Source organism: Sprattus sprattus, assembly GCF_963457725.1.
Source record: "Sprattus sprattus genome assembly, chromosome: 15".
In the NCBI taxonomy this organism is placed as follows: Eukaryota; Metazoa; Chordata; class Actinopteri; order Clupeiformes; family Clupeidae; genus Sprattus; species Sprattus sprattus.
The window spans coordinates 20,730,394-20,741,692 of NC_137913.1; the positions used below are offsets into that span (position 1 = coordinate 20,730,394).

Genomic DNA, 11,299 nt, shown 5'->3' on the forward strand with positions numbered 1-11,299 from the left:
TTGAGCCATTGTGACGTCACCCGCTCTATCAGTCGTTCTCCATTCAACTGTAGGAATATTAAGAGACACCTTCCAGGGCTCTACAGTGCGAGTATTTCACTCGCATAAATAGGTACGTGCAAACTTGAAAAATAATTTACAAGCACAGTGTGCGAGTGACAGACAGTTGTCAATACGTCGCCAAAAAGTGAAGCATTCCATTGATTTCACATGGAAACAACTGACAGGGTCGCGACTCCAGGGTTATCGACGGGACCAACAGCAGCAGCAGCATAATCATCATCTGGATTTACTGACATTTTCGGTATATATAAACACATAATATCAATTGGTAACTGGTGTGTTGTATCCTGTTTATGTCTGATACTTTATAAACATTTATGTTTTACGTAAACTTATTACACTAGGCAGCAGTATTGTGAAGTAGAGCTAGAAATGGCTTTGCTAGCTCCCATATTGTAGCTCACACCAGCAACTGCTCAATTTAGGACAGAAAGGAGTTTGGTAAATTAGCTTGTAACTGTCAATGATAACTAGTTATTAGAATATATTAGCCAACGTTAAGTTGACTTCAAAGGGGCAGTCGAGTGTTTAGGTTGTGTCAGCTAGCTTGGAAAGCTAGCTAATAATTTTTGATTGAAGCTTCACGTTAGCCTCTGTAAACGTTTAGCTAGCTAACGTTAGCTAACTATGAGGTAGCATATCCCAAGTAACTTGTTGTGACCGATAGCGTGAGTTAACATTAACCCGTGTCCTGGGAGTAATGATTCATGAGAGACCTTGAATCATTAGGTTAACTGAAAAACGTTTGAGGATGTACACACAGCATAGCTGTTGTAGTGTGCTCAGTTTTCGAAAACTAGACTGAAACTAAGAAGGATAACTATGACTAAATGTGACTAAAACTAATATGCACTGAATCTAAAATAGCTGCCAAAATGAACACTGAGATGTATTAATTTTGGCAGCTATTTTAGATTCAGTCTTAGGACAAAAATGCATATTAGTTTTAGTCACATTTAGTCATAGTTATCCTTCTTAGTTTCAGAAGAGGTTTTTCATGGTTGCTAGCTCTAATCAGATGTACTATAGGCTTATAAGAGAAGACTAACTTTTTATGCCAACGAACACCAATAACTAGAACTAATTTGACAGACTATAAACCAATGTGATACACGTGCTCTCTAGCTATACAGTAAAAGTGTTGCTTACGTTTGATACTAGACCTACAGTCTAACTCTAACTGCATTAAGTCTAACATATAGGCCTATCTTACAATAAACTTTAAGTAAAGCTGGCTATGTAACCGCATTCATTCCAATATTGTTACAGAGATGTTTCCTTTTACCAAGATAGCAATTTCAACAATTCACTTAGCTCAGTAAGTCAGTATAACGAAACTCTGAGATACCCTCATATGTCTAAACGTCAGTGGAGCCAAAATATAATGGTTGAGCTTGGTGGCTTGCTAAAATATATTGGAAGAAGGCCCCACTACACTGATTGAGTAGATGTAAATACATGTTAATTCATAGGCACTTGTTCTCTCTGTCACAGAGCAAGCACACTCTCGCAGTTCGTTCACGAAACGCATTCTAGTTTCCCATTGCTAGCCTACTTCTCTCATTGCAGGTCTTCCTGCTGATTTGACAAAAAGCCATCAACAGGGACTATGAGCATTTGATCATTACTCCTCAAAGATTTTCAGGATGTGTGTGATTAATGTGATCATTCAAACTGCAAGAATGAGGATGGAGTGTGGTCCTCTCTTGATCCAAATTTGCGGAGGAGCAAATAAAGCAGTTATAACATCTCATATATTACCAATTATAACATTTCTTGGCATAGTACCCACCAACCTAGGTCAGGTGTATGGCACATTGTGACTGCTAGTTATGTAATTTGCTATTACATTTGACTTCATGTCTTTCCCACCTACATCATTCACACACCAGTCGATTGCTCTACGCTCATGTACTCTAAGCTCACACAATCATTAGTAACAACATTTTGTACGTTTCCTTTCTAGGAGTGCTGTGGGAATGACTTCCCAAAACATATTTAAATAGCCCACTACAGGTGTATTTGAAGGGGCTTATTGCAAATCCATTCCATTATGGTATCTCATAAAGGTGAGCCTAGTCTTAAGACTTGCATGAAGCCCTATCCCTGATTCCTAAATGGTTCCTTCCATTTACAGGAGTGAAGGATGGTAATTCAAAATATATGTAAGCAAGCCCAAAAAGATTACAACTGTAAAAGTGTAGCACTTCACATAAAGATAACACGAATGAGCATAATAATAATAATAATAATATCATCTAATTGAATGGAGTAATGGCTGGTGAAAAAAGTAGGCTCTTCTTCCACTGTGGTACATATAAGCAGAGTACATTTCTGACTACATCAATGCTAAACCTGAACACACAAGAGGGAATGTCTGACATCATTGCCTTCAATATTCTATTCTCCATAGTATAGACAATTTCAGCATTTGACCACAGTAATTTTCAGGTTGGCATAACGTACACAGTTCAGAAACTGTAATTGGCCTACATTGTGTAAAATGTGCAGATGTCAGGATCTGAATGTGGGTGGTGGCTATGTATAGCCAACAACCAGAGATCACTCAACCACATTCAAATTACCCTGAAAATGAAGAGGGTGTTAGGACCCTGCTTCATTCTTTTTCCCCCTTCATCCAACCATTTGTTTTAATACAACATGATCTCTGCTGATCTAAAGCAACAAACACAGGAAAGTATCAAGACACCGCCACCTGCTGGTCGTCATAGAACACTGCACGAAGGAGGACAGCCTGGACATTTTAATTTCTTCCTTTAATTAATATTTAAGGACATACATACGTCATACCATAAATGAAATAAAGTGCTTTTATTTAAGGGGATAAAAGACATTTGCGCCGACATACACCATTTATAAAATGCTTTCTCAAATTCTTAAACATGCCGAGTAAGACCTGCTGTAAGCATGCTGCGGTTTGATTAAGACCTATTCATTTTAAACCACCACTTGATCTCTTGTTAAGTCTGTTAAGGGTGGACACTGTCTGGCAATTTGGCATTGAGATTCTCAGCAGTTCAAGCCCAGAGTAAAAGGACAGGAGGAAATGTATTCAGTAATTTATGAACTAAACAACAACAAAAATCTCTGTAGATGAGTAAGCCCTCACACCCTTACGTTTGGAAAGGAAAGTGTTTCCCTTTAGAAGCATGTTTTGGTCTGCGTCGCACTGGCCAGTAGATCAGTGCTGATCCAGTTTATGATGGGATGTACTGGAACGTTAGGCCCTTTGCAAAAATAAGCATTAGCAGTTCTGTGCCAAAAAAAAGTCCTCAGGCAACTATAGGAGCACAGCTCGGATTACCTAGACATTGCTTTCCAAGGGAAAAGAGGAAAAAATAGGTAGATCGGCCTAAAGAGATCTAGCTACTGCGCATCTATGCTAACAGGGAGACATGAGTCAACCCAAGACATTGGTATCAGACAGTATCTGATGATATGCTGCGTTTCAAACCTTAAAAAGAGTGTTTTCACCATACGCCATTGCAGATGGGGGCGAGGGTTCAGGATCAACAGCCATTACTGCATTAGAGCAGCAGCATCAAGGTTTCCTATGGATCTAGGTTTGGCAGTTCATCCATTTCCATCATTATGTTTCCAGAGCATGGACATTTGATTAAAAAAACAAACAGATATCACTGTCCCATCCGGCTATACAACACTGCTGTGGAAAAATGATTTCCCATGAGCTGCCTATGCAGGTGAAGCATATGCATGTCTGTGACTGAAGAGGCACGATGGCATTTATTGCTGTTTTTGAAGTTGAGGTGTTGATGCTATGGAAAAATATTAAAATCAGACTGGTTCAAATAAATACTGCACCAAAAGTTGCAGTTGTTTTTTTTTTTCATTTAAAAAATGTTTATGTCGAGCCTGTTAAAAACATGAGACAAGCTGAGTTGAGTATTAGTTTTTTTTAACCTATTCTACTCGTGTTAAGTTCACTACTATTGTGAACTTCGTTAGTCTGGAAAACTGGAACCCTGAGATGGCCTGTTCAATTTAAAGGCTAAGCCCTGGGACCCAAACCTGACCCTAAATTTCGATCGCGAAACTCTAAACACTTATGCAAAATGCGCTCACACACACGTGTGTACATACAAACACACAAAACACGCAACCTGAACAATGTGTCACCAGCAGCACCATCAACAACAACAAACATCATCTTGTCTTGTATCCTTTCAGTGCCTGAATAAAAGCAGAAAGCGACCCACACCCACCACGCACTCAAACCGTTGAGCGACTTAAAAGCAGACATGGAAAAAGACCGAGCAGAACTAAGCACTCACAGAACACTGTGGGGTGAGGAAAGGGAGGCTTACAATTCACAAGGAGTCTTAAATATTCAGAATGGTGATCACAGCAAAAAGTGCCTCAGAGATCTGCTCCAGAAATATACTCCCATCTCTAAATGACTCCCATCCCACAAATGTTAAGTGACGGTTTGCAGATTTCCTGCTATTCTGTAGCAAAAGATTATGGATTACTTCGAGCTTGAATTAGAAACAAAATCTTTATGTGTTACAACAGCAAAATATGGACTTGCTCCCTTTTTCCCTTCTCCTAAGTTGTTTTTCGTTTCTTTTCTCCTCCCTGTACCCAGTCTGTTTATGTGATGGTTTTACTTCTCAGTCAGGGAGAGCTGCAGTATCCTGTCCAGCTCCTCCTCTTCCTCTTTCCGCCGGCGCTCATCTTCCTCCTTGGCTCGAGCGGAGAGCTCCATGGCCAGACGCAGCTCGGTGTCCGGGCTGGAGACGGAGACAGAGACAGAGCTGGCTGTGCTGGTGTCCCCAAGATCCACAAGAACACCTTCAGACGACAGGGTCCTGTATAAGAAAGGGTACGGAGAAAAATAATATGTCTATGATTTCTGTTAGGAAATTGGGTAGTCTATTCAGTCCATGAATGTATTCAATTTCTGGATCAACTTACTATTCAAAGAGAGTGGGTGCTGGATGTGCGAATATGTGTGTGTGTGTGTGTGTGTGCGCGTGTGTGTGTGTGCGTGTGTGTGTGTGCGTGTGTGTGAGTGAGTGAGTGAGTGAGACAGAGAGAGAGCGGGAGCAGAAGAAAATCATAAAATTGAGATCAGGGGAAGCGCTTACCCATCACTTTGGCTACTCCTCATAGCGTCAGTGAGCGTTCCATTGGCATCGCCCCAGGACACCTCCTATCACACACACAAGAGCCACCGTAAGCCCTCAACACAACACTACTACTTCCTCCAACTGGATTCTCTGGATTTCTGTATAAATGTATGCATAGTTTCTATACTTGTATGAAATATTGTAAGCGTCTAGGAGTCTTTATAATGTGTGTGTGTGTGTGTGTGTGTGTGTGTGAGACCTGAGTTGGCACTGTGCTAGTCTCCAGTAGGCTCTGGTGGATGGCGTACTGCAGCAGCTCCTCCTCGTGGCTGTGTGAGTGGATGGGTGGCATGTGCCGGCTGCCCCCACGGTGCCGGTAGTGAGCCGGCACGGCGAACACCGACGGGCACACCTGGAACGGGACCCCTCCTGTAAAAGCAGACACAGACACGTCACGCTCAGACACGTCATACCAGGAAAGCAAAGCAGCAAGAGACACCCGTTTCACAACTTCAGACTAAACTCTTACAACAGGGGAGCAAGTCTCGCTGAATTCGAAATTTCAAAAAGAAAGGCGAATACATTCAAAAAAGCACCTGCAAGGGGGCCTTCAAATGAATTGGAGCTTTTCAACCAATACTTAAGATCCAACTCATAACTGTTGAGCATAATTGCTACCATGACCTTGAGATCAGAATAATTAGCTAAGCATGCACTAGTAATTTAATTAATCTACAAGATTAACACATGATGGCCAACACGTGTCCTACCTGTGGCTTCTCCTTCCTCTCCCTCCTCAGAGGGTGTGGGTGTGGCAGCAGGCGTGCCAAATGGTGTGGGTGTGGCCGCAGGCGTGCCAGAGGGTGTGGCCACGGGCGTGCCAGATGGTGTAGGTGTGGTCGCAGGCGTGCCAAAAGGTGTGGGTGTGGCCGCAGGTGTGCCAGAGGGTGTGGCATCAGGCGTAGCAGCAGGCGTGGCGGCAGGGGTGGCGGCAGGGGTGGCTGGCTCCTCCGTGCTACACTTGTTCACGTTCCCGAAGGTGATGCGGGCGTTCAGCACGTGGAAGAGCGGGATCTCTGCAGGGCAACGAGGACATGGCTCACACCTTTCACTTTGAAATCATTGATCACACTCTCAAAGGCCATTTCAGATGCTTCAATCCTTCCAGACCTTAGGTTACAAGAAAGGGCTGTGTAACCCCAGATGTCACGCCAGGGGTGTAATAAGAATAAAATACTTTTTGGTACCTATTTTGACGGGGAATCCGGGAGGGAACCTGAGGATGAGGAAGTCGTGGAGGCGGGCGAAGTGGGTGCTGGTGCGGGACATGAGCTCTATGATGGGCGCCACCTGCTCCACCAGGGATAGTGGGTACTCCTCGCTCATCCACAGAGTGCCCTTGAACCTGCGAAACAGCACCACAACCATTCAACGCTGGAGCCGGGCTAGTTTTAAAAATGCTTCTGGAACTCCAAAGAACAGGGTTTTATATACTTATGCAAGTTGTATATTTCGTTTTAAAATGTATTTTTTAGAAGACAAATAACTAATATTTATATTGGAGATATAGGAGAGCATAAATGTTTTCAATAGATATATTGATTGGGAAAATATGTGTTAGTATCTTTTGTAATTGTGAAAAGGGTGATGACTTTCAGGGGGGTTGAAAAGTTTTGCAAGCCACAGCACATAATCAGTTGCTCAGGTTGTAACAAGACCTATTTTGCAACGTTTGGCAGCACAAACTGTGATGGGATAATAAAATTAGCTCTCATCCTGGTCTCTCTGCTTGCCCTCTTACTTTTGGGTCCTGATGCAGAGCTCTATTGGCCTGCCAATGTCTCTTTCCTGCAGATCAAAGTCTGGGTTGAAGTACTCCTGTTGTGTGATGGCTGTTGGGTTGGTGGGTGTAGCATACTCCAAAGTGAGATCCTACAAATGCATTTGGCATTTTAATAGAAGTGACATTCTCATGGATAACTATTACTAGACTATATATTTGTATTGTTATGTGATCAGATCCATGCAATACCTTGGCAGCAAATTACTGAAATACTTGTTGCCATTTGTTAACCGTATTTGTTAACTAACAATCAGAAAAACTGAAAGCAACATGGGAAAATATCTATGAGTGGAGATGTACAGTTCAAAAGGTTATGAGGTCATCATAGCTTACCCCCTGGACACTGACATGCTGCTCTACAGTTCCAAGAAGTGATTCGAGAATGTTCCTCTCACCTAGAAAGGACAAAGATAGAAACATTTAGTATACTTACATTCCTTCCTGTCATTTTCAGAGGTATTTTAAAGAAGACCTATTATGCTCTCCCAGTTTTCCCTTTCCTTTATATAGCTTTTTGTGCATGTAAACAGTCGGCAGAGTTACAAAGCTGAGGGACTAGGAGCCAAGCAAGAAACTCTCTCCCACAGAAACCATTTTTCTCAGCTGCCCGAGAGGCCTCCTTGCAACTCAACAAAATGTTGCAATCTCGCAAAAAACAATGCTTATTGCCTGCCTTTCTGGCCAATCAGAGCACACTGGGCTCATCGGGAAGGGAAATTTAAATACGCAGGATCTCTAACAGAGCATTTCAGACAGAGATGCAGTGTGAGAAAAAATACTGTGTTTTTGGAACATTGAAGCATGTATCTGGTAAAAAAATAAACATTGAAATTGAGCATAATAGGTCCTCTTTAACACTAATGTCAAAAGCAGACTGTTATAGAATCACCAGGGCATTAATGCATCAATGTATTGTTCCTCACCGTTTCCTTCAAAGCAACACTACTTCTACAATACAAGTGGTTTTAAGATTTACAGTAGCCTTCACAGTACCTTTTATTCTGGTCTTTTCTTCATCTGTTAAGTGTTCAGTCCTAGTCCGAATCACCACATTCACATTATTTACACTAAAAACCTTAAAAACAAACAAAAACATGTTTTTCCTGTTATAGCTTTGAGAAGTAAGCAAAAATCTAAATGAGAGGCAGGTGCTCTGAATAGTGTCTCATTCACCTTTGCTTCAAATCCATTAACAACCTCTGTTTTGTCCGATCTCCATCCCCAGATACCAGACTTTGACCTGTGGGACACAGTCGTAAAAAGTCAACAGAATTTAGCACAGCTCAACAACCTGGTGGTTTTGTTTATGAGCTGGTCTTTCCTGCTAGGCATACCTCTCAAAGGCGATGTCTTTGGTGTCCAAAAAAGTGTTCACGATAGGCGTGGTCAGCCTTTTGGCCACTTCCTGCTGGTTAGGTTGCATCGAGTCAAGAGTCACGTCCTCCATTTCAATGTCGAAACGTTCGGTGTCCACCACCTCGTCATCGTGGTTCACCTCCATGAGCTCTGTACAGCTGTCTAAAATGCACATCATGTAATCGCCATATCATTATCCGAAATGCACATAGCATGGCACATAACAAAAAACATTTCTGTATTTCTCCAGGGTTGTCTTAATGCCATCAGATAAAGCCACTCACCATCTCCACGAAAAATGTAGCTTCGCCTGCCCCTGATCCAGGTCATGTTTTCGAAGCCAAGCAGGGTGGCATCGACCCGCAGGCTGGCACCACTTTTCCATACGCGACACACATCACTGGGGCACACCCTCGATACCAGTGGGACTTGAGCAAGGATGAGATAAGTGAGTACCGGTTCACATCACTTTTCAAACATTAAATAGATGAAGATTTTTTTTTTCATTTGTGTTTTTGCATAGCACAAAGGTTTAACTTACTCCAACTTGTGAACTCCCATTTCATCTCCAAGTAAAAATCTGGAGACTGAAAATGTCAAAATAAGAGCGGTTAGGGAGACCACTCAAGTGTAGGAATAGTAAAGAACTGTTTGGCAAGGCAAGAAGAGGTCACATGTCCAATTGAGACAACCAGGATCAGAAGCTTCATCAGAAAAAAGTCTGCATTGATACTTAAAGGTAGATGTAAGGCTGCCACCATTTCTCAGAAAGAGAAAAGAGCCAGACACAAGTTAAACAAGGAATAGGGATGGAAGGTAGGTTGGCAAAAAAAGGAAAGTATGTCAGAAAGAGATGGAAGGAGAAAGAGTGAGTCAGAGAGAATGAGAGAAACAGAATGTGTGTGTGTGAGAGAGAGAGGCGCAGACAGAGAAAGAGAGAGATACCTCTCGTATCTTTGCCAGCAGCTCAGGCACCCCTCCGAGGGCTGTGGAGGCTTTGAGGTAGTCCCGTCGCTGCAGTACCAACTGCACCATCTCAGGATCTCCAGTGCTGACTGCCTCCTGCAGCACTGGACACACACAAACTCATACATGTCATCATCACATCCTGAATCAAACATCCTGAATCAAACATAGTAATGATGAATTGATGGAACATATGAATTGTTCACTACACTTTTCCATTGCCAGTGAAACCTGTAGAGCAAGGAAGTTACAGAAGAGCGCAACAATGGAACAGCTTACTGAACAGGACATTTTAAAACATTTATGATAAATAGTTGAGAGGGAGGGGAGTGTGTGTATCAGTGTGAGTACAAGCCTAATAAGGCAACTTCACAGATAGCAAGTCAACAGACAACCCCACTTGTAAACGCTATCCATTAAAAGTCGTTCAATAAACAAGAACGTTGATGAGACAAGACCCACCTGTCCAATTCTTAGAATTCTCTTTGGTGACATCCGCTCCATGCCTTAGGAGTACTCTCACTGATTCCAAATGGCCCAATGACACGGCTAGATGGAGCGGTGTTCGTCCTCTGGGGTCTACCTCCTCAACGTTGTTCTGTGAAACAAAAGATCCAGTGAATTGAGATAGACCAAATGTAAATCTCACAACGAAGTGCAGAACCGAATGATCGCAGTATTTAAAATAAATGACTTGATGAGGAGCTCAATGAAAAGACCCAGTACAAATGCCAACTACACACCAAACCTTAAAATATTACATCGCTGTTAGCCTTGTATCTCGTCCTGCAATGGCCAAGTTCGACGTATCATCAGTTGAGTAAACCTAGCTATAGCCTGTTATGCTAACAAGCTACGGGTTCGTAGCATAGATTCAATACAGCAAGAAAGCATCAGATACTTGGCCAATAAACATGATTCTGAATAACTACTTCCATTGAAATCTTTATTGGCTAACCAAACTGACCACAACACTAGTCTGATAAAGTTCAAATGACAACAGCATTGTTTTCGCATGCTTTCAAGCGAAAGCTAACTGCTAGTTTTTATTATCCAGCTAGCTAAAGCTAGCCAATACGTGAGAGACTTCTGTCAAGCCAATTATCTAACGTTAGCCATTATTTCAAACAACAGATGGTGGATCGCATACCGTAGGTAACGCCTTTTCCAGATTCCTATAGTCATTCTCCCAAACGAAGGAGTGCAATGGAAACCCAGTCCTGAAATCGTCGTTGTCGGCAGGCAACATTCTTCCTTGATAAACTTAAACTAGCTTATGTTCCAACAAGCTAGCATAGGCTAGCTATGTGTCGCCATGAAAAATATATCAAACATCGACCCCTAAAATGCATCAATGCAAATGTCAAGGAAAATATTGATCAGTACAGTCCTGTGTGATACAAGTATTGAAACCAACGTCCAGGCAAATCGCGAAATGAGTGCGCTAACTTTCCAAAATAAAACTTTTGAAAAACAAGGAAGTGAATGGCTCAAACTATTGTGAAATAGGGGGTGTTTTTTTTGTATCACAAAACTTGTTCAGTATATAATTGTAACATTACTGCAATATGTATGTCACAGCAACTAGCGTATTGACACTCCCCATAATATAGTTTAGAAATAGCAGTATTTTGTTGTAAGATGATAGGAAATTGAAATGAGACGTCACCACTGGTCGCGACCATTCAAAAGTGTCAAGTGTGCACTGTGGGCGTGTTGAGGTTGTCATGCGTTCTGCGTAGCCGGTTTAGTCATAACAGATGGTTACCCCATATTCATATGTCACAGTGTAATCTTTCATAGATTAACGAGTTTCCAAAGAATCCTACTACCTGTGCTGTTTGTGTCCTTGACTTTATAGCTGAGCTTGGGTTTCTTATTCATCGTGTGTGGTTAAAAGCCTGGGCAAGGGACCTCAGTCAAATACATTAATCTGTGTCATCTGATTTTGATCATTAAA

The 11,299-nt window shown here is 42.0% G+C and overlaps 1 protein-coding gene across 1 annotated transcript; it reads right to left on the reverse strand.

The window, feature by feature from the left end:
• Positions 1-2,928: 2,928 nt before the first annotated feature.
• ankrd13a (ankyrin repeat domain 13A) lies at positions 2,929-10,790 on the reverse strand. Its single transcript, XM_080852153.1, has 15 exons — positions 10,490-10,790; positions 9,802-9,937; positions 9,319-9,443; positions 8,915-8,960; positions 8,658-8,801; positions 8,352-8,535; positions 8,191-8,257; positions 8,011-8,092; positions 7,351-7,412; positions 6,976-7,106; positions 6,422-6,579; positions 5,945-6,250; positions 5,434-5,603; positions 5,193-5,257; positions 2,929-4,913 (listed from the first exon to the last, which is right to left on the reverse strand). Exons 1-15 carry the CDS (start codon positions 10,586-10,588, stop codon positions 4,709-4,711), a joined length of 1,980 nt encoding a protein of 659 aa, XP_080708279.1. The 5' UTR covers positions 10,589-10,790; the 3' UTR covers positions 2,929-4,708.
• Between the last annotated feature and the right edge of the window lie 509 nt (positions 10,791-11,299).

Bases quoted from the DNA above. Each gene is read 5' to 3' on its own strand.
- ankrd13a (XM_080852153.1), bottom strand. From the start codon at position 10,588: ATGTTGCCTGCCGACAACGACGATTTCAGGACTGGGTTTCCATTGCAC. The intron at 7,413-8,010 runs GTACTGTGAAGG...TGTCCTTTCTAG, and splicing joins AGAAAAGACCAGAATAAAAG to GTGAGAGGAACATTCTCGAA. The intron at 5,258-5,433 runs GTCTCACACACA...TGTGTGTGATAG, and splicing joins CTAGCACAGTGCCAACTCAG to GAGGTGTCCTGGGGCGATGC.